Genomic DNA, 17,235 nt, shown 5'->3' on the forward strand with positions numbered 1-17,235 from the left:
GTCAACACAGAGTTACTAAAATCCCTCAAAGTTTTAGAATCAGTGATAAAAAGGTATCCCATGTTCAGACTTTAAATGGTGAGCCAAGTAATTCAGCAGCCCAAACTAGTTTTCCTTGAACTAGTTTTTAAAATTTTAAGCAATTCAAAATCTAAAGCCAAATGGTATATACATCTACTATCTTGTGATTCAGAACGTTATAATATTATGATACACCTGATTTGTCTTAGTGTTTGAACCATTAATCACTAGGAAATCTCAGGAACCTTGGAGTTGCTGTCTCCTGCTCCTGTGAAATTGACAGGTCACAGCTAAGCTGCTGCTGACACCACAGAGGCGGTTTGTTGAGAAAGGCTAAGACTCTGACCATGAATTAGTCTAATATAAATCAGTGCAATGCAACATGGATAAGTGAATAAAGGAATAACATGACATTCTAAGTTAAAAAAAATTAATTTCATCACACACTGAAGATAAAAATAGCACCTTACTCATAGCGTTGTATGGATTAATTTTGTTAACACAAGTGAGAACACAGAGTAAGCATTTGATAAAGGTTAGCTATTATTGTTGTTGTTTCACTGTCATTATAATGATGTTTTCCAGGTCAAAATAATTCCCTGTCATAAGAAAACATGAGGGGTTTATGTCCCTAGCTTTTATCCAATACCTCAGAAGAAAAAATTTTTTCAAGGTTAAACCTGTGATTGTACATATACCTTCCTATAATGAATTGAAAAATGTATATGTTAAGTGAAAGCCTAATTACTCATATATTTAACTGAAGTAAAACTATAGTGTAAAAATAGAAATAAATCTCAATCAGGAAAATATTCAGAGATTTTGAACAAAATGATATGATATGTGGGATTTGCTTCAAAATAATCAATGGATTAATAGGGAAGAAGAGTGCAGAGAAGTGAGCAAGGGTATGGATGGAATAATAGTAGCCATAGGTCAATAATTACTGAAGACAGCTAATGAACACATGGGGGCTCATTAAGCTATTCTCTCTGCTTTAGCATTATGTTTGAAATTTTCCAAATAGGAAGTTTTTTAAAAGTTTTTAAAAAATTGATAGCTGGCTTAGATTCAATTCTTCAGTGCAAAGCCATGGAAACAGTAAAAAAAAAATTCGCTTAAAAATTGTATATACACATGCACACACACGTACATATATGTACATGTGTGCATATATGTAATTTGAAATATATGTATATTTGTTTGTATATATACACACACATACACATGTGTGTGTGTGTATTTGAAACAGATTTCTACTGGTTTCTAAGCCAAGGTCTCTTATGTAACACTACAGCAAAACTATTAGTGTTATATATTCACATTAGAAAGTAAAGCATACCATCTTGGTTATTGGTAAATCTTGACTTATATATCCTTCTAGCTCTTTTGGTTAGGTATCTATTTATTAGGGGTTGGAGGAAAAGTTAATGATCCATATCCCAAACATTGATTTCCACTGATCTCTACTAGCTAAGAGTAGGCAAACACTAAAGTATATTTCACACCAGTGTATGAAGGACTAAGTAATGCCCTTTATGAAGTCTATTTCCCTAAATTGGTCTATGATGTAAGAAATTTCCATGTTACACGAAGTGAACATCTTCAGGCAGTTAGTGAAATACATCTGGAAAGGGCTGGCCCACTTGGGTAGGCTTGTCCTGCTTGGGAGGGAGTCTGCCTGAGGTCAGTGCCCCAAGCCAGTGGTTCACATTCAGAATCACCTGGGGGAGCTCTGTAATAATGTAGATTCCCAGCTTCTACCCAAGACTTATTGAATCAGAATTTTAGAAGTGGGATCCACACATCTGTAATTTGAAAGACTTTCACTTTTCCTCATTTCTGATTCTGAGTGCTTAGGATTTCTGTTTTTGTTTTTTAAAACGTGTGAATACAACTGCTCACAAGGAGAGATGGGGAGGCTCAGGCAATGGGGAAGGGACAGACGGGGTGCAGTGGCAGTAGACATCTGTGTGAATGGATTATTAAGGTCAAGGACTGCTTTTGGCCGAAAAAGCAGAGGACTGAAGGGACCAATGGCTGGAGCTTTGGTTTGGTCATAAGACCCTTGACAAGTTTCTAAAATATTCTGGGTCTCAGTTTCCTTAGCTGTTTAAATGAGGAGAGAAGGATCTGATCATCTAAAGCACATGATTGTCGTAAAGATACAGTGATATAACAGACACAAAGAGCTGTTACAGGGAGAGGTGTAAGTTGAGAGTTTGGCCATAGAGACTGAGAAGTCCTGTAAGTGTCAGCCCACCTCTAATGTGACCATCTGCTTGGCCATAGCTCTCTCCACTGCTTCGTACATCTGTGTGTTCTGGATTCCCAAGCCACAAAAGATGACAAAAGCTTCCAGAAACTGTTCATCATTTCGGTTGAAAGGCTTAACTTTGCCAGTGGTCTCCTCCATCTTATTAACAAGTTGGCAAACCCCTGTAACAATCCAAGAAATCAAGCAAATGTTACTATTCATCGTCACAGTTCTCACTGACTTTAAGACCCCCCCCCGCAAGACTGTCTTATACTTTTCTCTTAGGAATGCTTGGTATCTCCAAATAAGCAAATGAATCCTCACAAATATAAGCTAGAAAAGTCATCTGAATCAATTTACATGAGAACTTGTTTCACATAGTCCTAAATGTATGTTGTCTGTGTTCAAAAAATCCTAGAGTACTACTTTCTTCCAGACTCGGTCGCAAATTTCAGATCAGCTGAGTCCCCAAAGACAATTTGTCCTTTGGAGACTAACTGGATTTTTGTACATTTGCCAAGAGAGCAATTTTGATGCACATCAGAATTTTGGGTCACACAGACTGCCTTTCCTTACTGAGAAACCAGAAGTTAAAAAACAGTTACATACAAAATAGAATGTAGGAAACAGACAATTCACATAGACAATCTCAAGTTTCAAATATGCACCTCTGCATCTAGGAGAATATTTCCAATCATTTTTTGATACTGCAAATAAATGCACATAGAAATGACTATTTAGTTAGAAATACAAGCAGAACTAATCTTTGGAGACAATCATAACCTAACCTCCCAAATCCTGGCCTTTCTTAGAAAGTCAAACACGTAGTCGATATGAATGGAAGATTACATCAAATCTTTATTGAACTAGTTGTTCTATGGTACTCTGAGCCTAGTGGTCTCTGTGAGGAGTTTGATGACCTCCTACCTCTGGGTTAAAGTCCTCATCTCTTCTGTCTCTGCATATGTAATATAGACTTCCATCATGTGCATGTAGGTACAGTGCTTTAATACACACACGAACTCTAGTCTGCACAGTTTACACTGTGAGGAACGTGTGCCCATGCCCATTTTACAGATGAAGAAACTGAGTCTCAGGAAGGTTAAGTCATATGCTCCAGGTCACTTAGCTAGTATGCTTATGTCTAAAATTGAAACCCCAGCTCAGCCTAGCCCCAAAGGCTAGTTTATTACCACACTGCTGCTCTGTGCCTTTTTACCCCCTTCAGATCATTGCTAGCAGCTCCCTGACTGCATTTTGCTCGCCCACACCTTTGCCTATTCTTTTCCGCTGGCCTGTACTGCTCCCCACTGCTCTCTTTCCTGTTGTCCAATAGATCCCTACATGCCCTTCACAGCGAGTTCCCAGAGGCCTCCCACTTCCCGGGTGAGGCAGGCACTTCTCCTTTCTATCCCCTTAACTTTATCATTTGGAGTATCATGGGGGATTTTATTCTGTCTTTCTTTCTAGACATACATATCTTGGGCTTAGAGATTTTATTTTTTCAGTTCCACTTCCTCAGCCAGCAATGCCTGGCATATAGCAGGACTCAAAAAATGTTTACTGAGTTAAAGAAAGAATGCAGGACTGCGGCTCTGACCCAAACCACTTTCCCATGAAGACTATATTCTGTTATCTCTTATTTTTCCTGGAGCACAAAAGGATCTCACAGCGTCCGTGGTGATGCATGGCTGCACATGAAATCCCTTTATTACCACTGGTGTGCACTTTATTTTTAACCCTACAAATTATCTGTATGCTCATGTTGCTCTTTCTTGTTTGTGGGAGTTTTTCTACTTTAGACAGTAAAGGCGTCCTTATCTATCTGTATTAGTACTGCAGAGATTACTTCTCTAACACATTCTGTTATCAAGAAAAATTTTAAGCAAGACATAATGAATCTGGACACTGCAAGTAAGAACCGTGAGTAAATATGGCAGTCAGCATTCATTATCTTAAAAGACCATGTCCCATGTACGGTAAGCACGCCTGGGTTATGTCCTCCAACCTTTGTGAATCCCCAAATTATAAATATGGAACTGTTTATATGGGCTTCCGGCTATCTCCCAAATCACGTTTTCTTGAGGGTCACGCAGTCTGTGCCTTATCCTCACATCACAATGTAACTGCCTTTCAATTTTTACTAAAGTTTTCTCCTAGTTGATGGCCATTTTTCATAATCAAGATTTTTCTTTTTATCACTGCATAAGATTGATTGCATGTATGGGAAGGAAAAGACAACCCGGAGGGGTTGAGACGTGGCCATCAGGCAGTCTGCTGGGCCTGGGACCGAGGTAAGGAACTCTTTCCTGGACAGCGGTTCAAACCTGGGCCTTGGCCAACAGTCATTGAATGAATATATTAAGCGGTATTAACTAATACCTCAGGAATTGAAAGGTACTAAAATGGCATGTTAAGTGTACAAGTAGGAAGAGTTGGCTGTAACAACCATAGCTCAGGGCAGAACAGCTAAAGTGTGTCTGTGTCACAATCCACCTCTATAGATACAGACACGCAGACACAGAGTTACGCTCAGGGCAAGGAAAGGGGTGAAGACAAATTACCCCTTTAGGAATATAATTTAATTCTTCTTTGAAAGCAGTCACATTTATACAGCATTCAAGACAATCCTGTTGATCTCTTTACACCCTTCATAAAATTTAATTCTATCAAACAAAAGTACCCAAGTCGGAAAAACAAAAAAAAAGCTCTGAAGAAGAAAAAGGTTCATAACAAACAAATAGGGTTCTTTGAGAAAATGTAAAGCTTGGGCCTGTTTACAGATAGTTTTCACAACTTATTCATTAAAGATCTGGAAGAGTGGATAAAGAGTACAATAATGAAATTTAAAACTGGTCATTTGAAATGCCACATCTACTAGCAAGCCATATAAAATCAGAATCACTTATATATAAAAACAAAGTAGTTATTGCAGAACCAAAAATAAAACAAAATCACTCAACAAAACCCAATAACTATATACAAAAATAAAATAAAACATTCAAAAATATATTAGGAGAAAACCAAGAAGTAGTACAGTTAGATAGTAAAATATCAGTGTTAATATTATTAGAGTTCACAAAGTACTTGTACAGACATTATTTCACACGGTCATCACAGCAGCTCTGATAGCTAGTTGGCACTGAAGGCATCTCTGGAAATTATGCTGAAGGAACTAGACAGTTTCTAAACACAAACTTGTTTCCTTTTCTATAATTCCAGGGATCAGATGTTGTTACCAACCACAGTTTTCCTTCTGGCCTCTTGGCAGAGCAGGGGGTCAATTCTTATATCCTGCTTGTGGTCTCCTGTCCTCTCTCCTGCACAACATGGGCTCCAAAATTAGCATCCTGTCTTGTTAATGTGTAAGACTTACCCTTATACCCTTGTCACCTACCTTGCAAATAATTTTTTCGCACTTGTTATTTGTCAATTGTCTTAACTTAGGGAGTTTTTTGGTTGTAGAAAAGATTTCATTTCTCAAGTAACTAAAACAGTTATCTTTTAAGTTTTCAACTATAGTGTCTTGCTTTTAAAAGAAGCTTCCCCATTTTAAAATCACATACAAACCTATATTTTCCTCTGGCACCTTTACAGATTCATTCTATCACATTTAATCTTTTAATTCTACTTAATTTTTTCCCTAAATTGCTACTGGATTCTTGCAAAACTTAAATAGTTATCCATTCTTTAATAATTTGAATTGTCACCTTAAATAATAAATTCATACTTATTTCAACTATGTACTTTTTTCACATTTAAATGTTATGAAATCAGTATGCATCCTAATCAATTGCTTGTCATGATGTAATTGAAATCATTTTTCTTTCTTAAAGATACATAAAATGGTGTGTTTCAACCAATGGTATCTTAGAAACAATGAAATATACTCTATTATGCACAATAACACAACTGTTATATCAGACTTGGGTCTGCATTTAGACTTTCCATTGTGTTCCATCAATCTTGCCATCTCTTCTAGCACACACATAATACTTTTAATAATGTTACTTATACAGCATTATTTTAATTTCTGACAAGGCAATTCTCTATCCATCCACTCTGATTATTTGATTATTTTTATGCTATTCTTCCGGATTAATTTTATATATGTTGGTCAAGAATTCCTCTACCCCCTGAAAAAAAAATCTTATGAGGACATGTATTAAAATTGATATAAATCTGATCTGCAAAAAGATAACATCTTAAATAATAGATTATTATCATCAGGAAATGTTATATCAGTTCACTTACTTAAAGATAACTTAAAGATTTTCAAGTTATCTAGTAGACTTTTATAGTTTTCCTCATATAGATGTTCCTATTTCTGACCAAGTTTATTCCTTGTTACTATTGTAAACGGGATGCTTTTTCCATTATTATTTTCTAAAAAATTTGTCTTGGCATGTAAGAAAGTTATTTTCTTTTAATAATTTGATAGCCAGGAACTTCTGCAACTCTCATTTTAGATAGGTACTTTCAGCTGATTCTTTTAGGTTTTTTCATTCAACAATCGTTATCATTTTGTAAGTTATTTTGCCTTTTCCTTTTCCATGCCTCACCTTATTTCATCCTTTCCTGTCCTCTCATTGCTTTGGTAAGAATTTACTTTGGTAAATAGCTGTTTTTTTTGTTTTTTTGTTTTTTAGTGACTTTAAAAATATAACTTTCTCAACTACTTCTATGAAAAAAAAATTTAACATCTTAAACATCATTTAAAATTTAACAAAAAAAAATTTAACATTATATTGGCGTATAATTGCTTTACAATGTTGTGTTAGTTTCTGCTGTATAACAAAGTGAATCAGCTATATGTATACATATATCCCCATATCCCCTCCCTCTTGCGTCTCCCTCCCACCCTCCCTATCCCACCCCTCTAGGTGGTCACAAAGTACCGAGCTGACCTCCCTGTGCTATGCGGCTGCTTCCCACTAGGTATCTGTTTTACATTTGGTAGTGTATATATGTCAATGCTACTCTCTCACTTCGTCCCAGCTTACCCTTCCCCCTCCCCACGTGCTCCAGTCCACTCTCTACGTCTGCATCTTTATTCCTGTCCTGCCCCTAAGTTCGTCAGAACCTTTTTTTTTTTTTTTTTAGATTCCATATACATGTGTTAGCATACGGTATTCGTTTTTCTCTTTCTGACTTACTTCACTCTGTATGACAGACTCTAGGTCCATCCACCTCACTACAAATAACTCCATTTTGTTTCTTTTTATGGCTGAGTAATACTCCATTGTATATATGTGCCACATCTTCTTTATCCATTCATCTGTTGATGGACACTTAGGTTGCTTCCGTGACCTGGCTATTGTAACTAGTGCTGCAATGAACATTGGGGTGCATACGTCCTTTTGAATTATGGTTTTCTCAGGGTATATGCCCAGTAGTGGGATTGCTGGGTCATACGGTAGTTCTATTTTTCGGTTTTTAAGGAATCTCCATACCATTCTCCATAGTGGCTGTATCGATGTACATTCCCACCAACAGTGCAAGAGAGTTCCCTTTTCTCCACACCCTTTTCTATGAAAAATTTTAAACTCTCCTTGAGTTAGTATTGGTTATTACCAATTTTTATAGAATTTCTCCATTTCATCAAAACATATTTTTTTGGTACATTGTATTATCTAACATCTTTTAAAGTTCCTTCTGTATCTGTAATTACATTTCCTTTCTCATTCCTATTTGTGTTTCTTTTATTTCCCTCATTATCTGTGTTGGAGGTTTGTTTATTATTATTGTGTTTGCCCATTATCTCTTGTTTTACTATCCCCTCTCATTTCATAAATTTATCTTTTCAATTTCTTTCCTCTGCTTGCTTTCTTCCTATTTTTGTTTACTTTGGGGGCAGCATAGAGGGTGAGAAAGAGAAAGGTGCTGTCTTTCTAATTTCTTCAGTTGAACACTTAGTTCAAATAACTTCATTATGTCCTAATTAATAATGGCAAAATATTTAAAGCTATATAACTCCTATATATATAGCTTTGACCTTGTACCTTGAGTTTTTATGTTAAATTGATACAACCACTAATTTTCTAAAATGCTACAGTTTCATTTGGACTTTTGATTTCTTCTTTGTCATTTGGGAGAATGTTTTTCAGTGTCTAAGTGAGCTTTTTCCTTCCAATTTATCCTTTTATTACACATTTCTAGTTTTAACGCACTGTGATCCATGACAGTGGTTGTCAATTCTACTTTTCAGAAATGACTAAGTTTGTGTTGTATGTGTGTGTATCACTAATATTTGTAAATTTCTGATGAATATTTGATAGGAATTTGTGTTTTTAAATTATGAAATATAAAAGTAAATATTTATATGCCAATTAAATCCATTTCATTTTCTGTATTAATCAATTCTAATGTTTCCTTATATTTTCCTGTACTTTAACATTCTATGAAAAGGGTACTAAAGACTCTCACTATGACCACCATTTTGTCCATTTCTTCTTGTATTTTTAATAGCTTTGGTTTTTGTATGTCAATGATGTTATTTAGTTTATAGAAGAATTTATGACAATTAAACTTTCCTCTGTGAATTTAACTTAGTCAATGCAAAGTGATTCTGTATAGTATATGTTTTTACCTTAAAATTTACGTTGTCTGATATTGATATTGTTATCTCTACTCAAATTTTTCCCATTCTGTGTAAAATGTGTTCTTACAAATAGTATATTCTTCCTATCTTCTAGAAATTCCTCAATGTTTCTGGTCCAATAAAGGTAAGCGTCTCTGTTTTCCAGGGCTACTATGAGGTTTCTCTTATTTTTCCATTTCTTCAATCAATTCTTGAAACTATAATCCTTATATTTATTTTTATTTTATAGATTTTCACTTTTATAATTTCAAGCTATAATCTCCTAGTTTTATTTTTTTCTCATTTTCTTTCCATTATTACTGCCCCTACAGCCTTATTTCCTGGCACTTATCACTAATCATAATTAACAATTCTTTAATTGGGAAAAACTGTATACTTTAAGCAATATAAGCAGTATGTACCATGGATGACACTGCACAGTGTAATTTTATTTGCATTAGGAAAATCCTAGCAAATATTTTTAAAAACAAATGAATAGTTCGTGATATTGCCAAATGATATAATTTAATATGAAAAATAAAATTAAGAAGTCAAATTTAAACTTACATAATTTTACAATATTTACTTATATCTTGGGATCATATTGCAACACATAGATGAGCAGAGCATTAGGACGGTAATCAGTTTAGAAAATATATTCAGTAAGAAATACATATTCCTCTCTCATACTTCACTGTCAAACAACGTGTGGTATAACACTATGATTTTTATTACATTTTCACTAAAAAAAAAAGGAGAGATGAAAATGTAAGCTATTTAAAGTGGAGATGTTCTCGACAATATTTTTTGGATGGGAATGGAACTAATTTCTTCAAAATATGCCCTGAAATTAACATGGAAAATAGGCATAAGAATTTCTAGTAAATATGATATGAGAAAAAGGCAAACTTAGTCTAATAAATAGGGGAAATAATTGGTTAAAATAAGTGAATTTGAATGAGGAAGTATTTTCTTAATAGTGTTGAAAACAAAGTGGTGGAAACACTCTGTGTTAGCCAGAGCACTGAGAAAACATCTGATGTGAAAAAATACCTCAGGGAATACATTTGGTGATACAACAGGCCCCGTACTGGTCTAATGTCTATAATTTCATCTAATTGTCAGTAATGGGAAAAAAAAAAGAAGGGAAAGAAGATTACCAAAAACACATGGGCCAGTCTGTCTTTCTGTATGGAACTCTGTGGGGATTCTGTATTAGAATTATATACTAGCAGAATCTGGTCTGTGACATGTAAGAAAAATTATCTACGGCCATGATGTTTTCCATGCTGCATCTGTGAGTACAAAGTATAGTCGAGAATTCAAATTCTCTGTTTTGTCACACTTATAAAGACAGCAGGGAACACTGGAAATTTTCCCTCTTGAAATTAACCTGAACCCCCCCAAGAAACCCCACCAGGGAAATCATTTTTTCTTTCTTTCTTTTTATTGGCAGGGAATTTTTCCTTTCCAAAGACAACATTTACTTACTTTTGACTCTGTTATCAAGCAGGGTGACACAAAATGTACACCAAGAGAAGTCTGATTATTTCAACTGGTATTTCTTTCTTTGTTCACTTGTCTGAAACAGTGACAGGAACACAGAATATGGATTCTGAAGGGATCTGAAAGGTTAGTTAGTTGAATAATGTGCCCATAACCTTTTTTTTTTTTTAATAAATTTATTTATTTATTTATTTATTTATTTATGGCTGCGTTGGGTCTTCGTTGCTGCGTGCAGGCTTTCTCTATTGCGGCGAGCGGGGGCTGCTCTTCCTTGAGGTGCGCAGGCTTCTCACTGTCGTGGCTTCTCGTGTTGTGGAGCATGGGCCCTAGGCATGTGGGCTTCAGTAGTCGTGGCACATGGGCTCAGTAGTTGTGGCTCGCGGGGTCTAGAGCACAGGCTCAGTAGTTGTGGCGCACGGGCTTAGTAGCTCCACAGCATGTGGGATCTTTCCGGACCAGGGCTCAAAGCCCATAACCTTTTAAATGCTTAAAGAGAGAGTGGAGCCAGCCGGATGTTGTGAGCCCTATTCCCATCCAGGGACCTTTGCACGTCCCCAAACTCCTCTTATTTATCACATGTGTAAAGTGATGAAAAAGCCTGATGTATAACTTCCTCCAGCCACTTCCCATTCCCAGTTATTCCAAAGAGATGCTGCTGAGAAAAAGCGAAGATGTGCCTTGATGTGGCAAGTTGCCACTCTGTCCTCCTCCTTATCAGAACTTATTAGTAAATGATGCATCGCTTCTGGAATCCATTTCACATTTTCAAAGGTCAAAGGCAGCTTGTGGAAAGCTCTATATTTATATCAAAAAGCATTTTAAAGAAGCATAACATGGGAGATTTGGATTGACATATATACACTAATATGTATAAAATAGATAACTAATAAGAACCTGCTGTAAAAAAAATAAAATGAAATAAAATTCAAAAAAAATTTTTTAAAAAAGAAGCATAACATTTATAATGTAGTTTTCACCTAACTCCTAGAATATAAAATTTTATATCCTAAACATTTATGTAGTTTCATATTGTAGGGTACCCTTGTCAGTTTTCTTCTGTTGTTTATGTTAGAGATCTGATCGGTGATAATCTTGAAAAGAGAGTTGACATATGGATTCACTAGGCTCTACTTTTTTCTCTGAGAGCTGAGAAGCGTGCAGGTGATGAACAGCCTTCAGGGAATATCACCAGGCTGGCTTCCAAGAGGCTTTATGAGGCAATGCACTGCAGTCAGCAAGCCCAGCCCTGTAGGCTTAGAAACTACTTTACCATGCTGAGGACAGATCCCACTCTCTGGGGTAGAGAACAGTACCTAAGTTCACAAGACTGATTTATAAAATCAGGAGAGAGGAGAAGACAGCAGAAGAGTAAGACGCGGAGATCACCTTCCTCCCCACAGATACAACAGAAATACATCTACACGTGGAACTGCTCCTATAGAACACCCACTGAACGCTGGCAGAAGACGTCACACCTCCCAAAAGCCGTGTGGATGAAAGGCTCTTGGTGCTCCAGCCAAGCATCAGGGCTGTGCCTCTGTGGTGGGAGAGCCAACTTCAGGACACTGGTCCACAAGGGACCTCCCAGCTCCACGTAATACCAAATGGCAAAAATCTCCCAGAGATCTCCATCTCAACACCAAGACCCAGCTTCACTCAACGACCAGCAAGCTACAGTGCTGGACACCCTATGCCAAACAACTAGCAAGACAGGAACACAGCCCCATCCATTAGCAGAGAGGCTGCCTAAAATCATAATAAGGCCCCAGACACCCCAACACACCACCAGACGTGGACCTGCCCACCAGAAAGACAAGATCCAGCCTCATCCACCAGAACACAGGCACTAGTCCCCTCCACCAGGAAGCCTACACAACCCACTGAACCAACCTTAGCCAGTGGGGACAGATACCAAAAACAACAGGAACTACGAACCTGCAGCCTGTGAAAAGGAGACCCCAAACACAGTAAGATAAGCAAAATGAGAAGACAGAAAAACACACAGCATATGAAGGAGCAAGGTAAAAACACACCAGACCTAACAAATGAAGAGGAAATAAGCAGTCTACCTGAAAAAGAATTCAGAATAATCACAGTAAAGATGATCCAAAATCTTGGAAACAGAATAGACAAAATGCAAGGAACATTTAACAAGGACGTAGAAGAACTAAAGAGGAACCAAGCAACGATGAACAACACAATAAATGAAATTAAAAATACTCGAGAAGGGATCAATAGCAGAATAACTGAGGCAGAAGAACGGATAAGTGACCTGGAAGATAAAATGGTGGAAATAACTACTGCAGAGGAGAATAAAGAAAAAAGAATGAAAAGAACTGAGGACAGTCTCAGAGACCTCTGGGACAACATTAAACGCACCAACATTCGAATTATAGGGATCCCAGAAGAAGAAGAGAAAAAGAAAGGGACTGAGAAAATATTTGAAGAGATTATAGTTGAAAACTTCCCTAATATGGGAAAGGAAATAGTTAATCAAGTCCTGGAAGCACAGAGAGTCCCATACAGGATAAATCCAAGGAGAAACACGCCAAGACACATATTAATCAAACTATCAAAAATTAAATATAAAGAAAACATATTAAAAGCAGCAAGGGAAAAACAACAAATAAAACACAAGGGAATCCCCATAAGGTCAACAGCTGATCTTTCAGCAGAAACTCTGCAAGCCAGAAGGGAGTGGCAGGACATATTTAAAGTGATGAAGGAGAAAAACCTACAAACAAGATTACTCTACCCAGCAAGGATCTCATTCAGATTTGATGGAGAAATTAAAACCTTTACAGACAAGCAAAAGCTGAGAGAGTTCAGCACCACCAAACCAGCTTTACAACAAATGCTAAAGGAACTTCTCTAGGCAAGAAACACAAGAGAAGGAAAACACCTACAATAACAAACCCAAAACATTTAAGAAAATGGGAATAGGAACATACATATCGATAATTACCTTAAATGTAAATGGATTAAATGCTCCCACCAAAACACACAGGCTGGCTGAATGGATACAAAAACAAGACCCGTATATATGCTGTCTACAAGAGACCCACTTCAGACCTAGGGACACATACAGACTGAAAGTGAGGGGATGGAAAAAGATATTCCATGCAAATGGAAGTCAAAAGAAAGTTGGAGTAGCAATTCTCATATCAGACAAAATAGACTTTAAAATAAAAACTATTACAAGAGACAAAGAAGGACACTATATAATGATCAAGGGATCGATCCAAGAAGAAGATATAACAATTGTAAATATTTATGCACCCAACACAGGAGCACCTCAATACATAAGGCAAATACTAACAGCCATAAAAGGGGAAATCGACAGTAACACAATCATAGTAGGGGACTTTAACACCCCACTTTCACCAATGGACAGATCATCCAAAATGAAAATAAATAAGGAAACACAAGCTTTAAATGATACCTTAAACAAGATGGACTTAATTGATATTTATAGGACATTCCACCCAAAAACAACAGAATACACATTTTTCTCAAGTGCTCATGCAACATTCTCCAGGAGAGATCATATCTTGGGTCACAAATCAAGCCTTGGTAAATTTAAGAAAATTGAAATCGTATCAAGTATCTTTTCCGACCACAGTGCTATGAGACTAGATATCAATTACAGGAAAAGATCTGTAGAAAAATACAAACACATGGAGGCTACACAATACACTACTTAATAACGAAGTGATCACTGAAGAAATCAAAGGGGAAATCAAAAAATACCTAGAAACAAATGACAATGGACACACGACGACCCAAAACCTATGGGATACAGCAAAAGCAGTTCTAAGAGGGAAGTTTATAGCAATACAAGCCTACCTCAAGAAACAGGGAACATCTCAAATAAACAACCTAACCTTGCACCTAAAGCAATTAGAGAAAGAAGAACAAAAAAACCCCAAAGCTAGCAGAAGGAAAGTAATCATAAAGATCAGATCAGAAATAAATGAAAATGAAATGAAGGAAACAATAGCAAAGATCAATACAACTAAAAGCTGGTTCTTCGAGAAGATAAACAAAATTGATAAATCACTAGCCAGACTCATCAAGAAAAAAAGGGAGACGACTCAAATCAATAGAATTAGAAATGAAAAAGGAGAAGTAACCACTGACACTGCAGAAATACAAAGGATCATGAGAGATTACTACAAGCAACTCTATGCCAATAAAATGGACAACCTGTAAGAAATGGACAAATTCTTAGAAATGCACAACCTGCCGAGACTGAACCAGGAAGAAATAGAAAATATGAACAGACCAATCACAAGCACTGAAATTGAAACTGTGATTAAAAATCTTCCAACAACCAAAAGCCCAGGACCAGATGGCTTCACAGGCGAATTCTATCAAACATTTAGAGAAGAGCTAACACCTATCCTTCTCAAACGCTTCCAAAATATTGCAGAGGGAGGAACACTCCCAAACTCATTCTACGAGGCCACCATCACCCTGATACCAAAACCAGACAAAGATGTCACAGTGAAAGAAAACTACAGGCCAATATCACTGATGAACATAGATGCAAAAATCCTCAACAAAATACTAGCAAACAGAATCCAACAGCACATTAAAAGGATCATACACCATGATCAAGTGGGGTTTATTCCAGGAATGCAAGGGTTCTTCAATATATGCAAATCAATCAACGTGATACACCATATTAACAAATTGAAGGAGAAAAACCATATGATCACCTCAATAGATGCAGAGAAAGCTTTCGACAAAATTCAACACCCATTTATGATAAAAGCCCTGCAGAAAGTAGGCATACAGGGAACTTTCCTCAACATAATAAAGGCCATATATGACAAACCCACAGCCAACATTGTCCTCAATGGTGAAAAACTGAAACCATTTCCTCTAAGATCAGGAACGAGACAAGGTTGCCCACTCTCACCACTATTATTCAACATAGTTTTGGAAGTTTTAGCCACAGCAATCAGAGAAGAAAAAGAAATAAAAGGAATCCAAATCGGAAAAGAAGAAGTAAAGCTGTCACTGTTTGCAGATGACATGATACTATACATAGAGAATGCTAAAGATGCTACCAGAAAACTGCTAGAGCTAATCAATGAATTTGGTAAAGTAGCAGGATACAAAATTAATGCACAGAAATGTCTTGCATTCCTATACACTAATGATGAAAAATCTGAAAGTGAAATAAAGAAAACACTCCCATTTACCATTGCAACAAAAAGAATAAAATATCTAGGAATAAACCTACCTAAGGAGACAAAAGACCTGTATGCAGAAAATTATTAAGACACTGATGAAAGAAATTATAGATGATACAAATAGATGGAGAGATATACCATGTTCTTGGATTGGAAGAATCAACATTGTGAAAATGACTCTACTACCCAAAGCAATCTACAGATTCAATGCAATCCCTATCAAACTACCACTGGCATTTTTCACAGAACTAGAACAAAAAATTTCACAATTTGCATGGAAACACAAAAGACCCCGAATAGCCAAAGCAATCTTGAGAACAAAAAATGGAGCTGGAGGAATCAGGCTCCCTGACTTCAGACTATACTACAAAGCTACAGTAATCAAGACAGTTTGGTACTGGCACAAAAACAGAAACATAGATCAATGGAACAGGATAGAAAGAAAGCCCAGAGATAAACCCACGCACATATGGTCACCTTATCTTTGATAAAGGAGGCAAGCATATACAGTGGAGAAAAGACAGCCTCTTCAATAAGTGGTGCTGGGAAAACTGGACCACTACATGTAAAAGAATGAAATTAGAACACTCCCTAACACCATACACAAAAATAAACTCAAAATGGATTAAAGGCCTAAATGTAAGGCTAGACACTATCCAACTCTTAGAGGAAAACACAGGCAGCACACTCTATGACATAAATCACAGCAAGATCCTTTTTGACCCACCTCTGAGAAAAATGGAAATAAAAACAAAAATAAACAAATGGGACCTAATGAAACTTAAAAGCTTTTGCACAGCAAAGGAAACCATAAACAAGACCAAAAGACAACGCTCAGAATGGGAGAAAATATTTGTAAATGAAGCAACTGACAAAGGATTAATCTCCAAAACTTACAAGCAGCTCATGCAGCTCAATAACAAAAAAGCAAACAACCCAATCCAAAAATGGGCAGAAGACCTAAATAGACACTTCTCCAAAGAAGATATACAGATTGCCAACAAACACATGAAAGAATGCTCAACATCATTAATCATTAGAGAAATGCAAATCAAAACTACAATGAGATATCATCTCACACCGGTCAGAATGGCCATCATCAAAAAATCTAGAAACAATAAATGCTGGAGCGGGTGTGGAGAAAACGGAACCCTCTTGCACTGTTGGTGGGAATGTAAATTGATACAGCCACTATGTAGAACAGTATGGAGGTTCCTTAAAAAACTAAACATAGAACTACCATACGACCCAGCAATCCCACTACTGGGCATATACCCTGAGAAAACCATAATTCAAAAAGAGTCATGTACCAAAATGTTCATTGCAGCTCTATTTACAATAGCCAGGACATGGAAGCAACCTAAGTGTCCATCATCGGATAAATGGATAAAGAAGATGTGGCACATATATACAATGGAATATTACTCAGCCATAAAAAGAAACGAAATGGAGTTATTTGTAGTGAGGTGGATGGAGTTAGAGTCTGTCATACAGAGTGAAGTAAGTCAGAAAGAGAAAAACAAATACAGTATGCTAACACATATATATGGAATCTTAAGGAAAAAAAAAAAAAAGGTCATGAAGAACCTAGTGGCAAGACGGGAATAAAGACACAGACCTACTAGAGAATGGACTTGAGGATATGGGGAGGGGGAAGGGTAAGCTGTGAC

At 36.7% G+C, this 17,235-nt stretch overlaps 1 protein-coding gene across 3 annotated transcripts in view; it reads right to left on the bottom strand.

The window, feature by feature from the left end:
• The window catches only part of PDE5A (phosphodiesterase 5A), a 154,017-nt gene that overhangs the window by 50,320 nt on the left and 86,462 nt on the right, over positions 1-17,235 (bottom strand). For all 3 annotated transcript variants that reach the window (XM_059923519.1, XM_059923521.1, XM_059923520.1), the window contains exon 10: positions 2,285-2,460. In XM_059923519.1, coding sequence (XP_059779502.1) covers positions 2,285-2,460 — 176 coding nt within the window. The remainder of the gene's footprint in view (positions 1-2,284; positions 2,461-17,235) is intronic.

The sequence above is a fragment of the Balaenoptera ricei genome, chromosome 5 (genome assembly GCF_028023285.1).
Source record: "Balaenoptera ricei isolate mBalRic1 chromosome 5, mBalRic1.hap2, whole genome shotgun sequence".
NCBI lineage: Eukaryota > Metazoa > Chordata > Mammalia > Artiodactyla > Balaenopteridae > Balaenoptera > Balaenoptera ricei.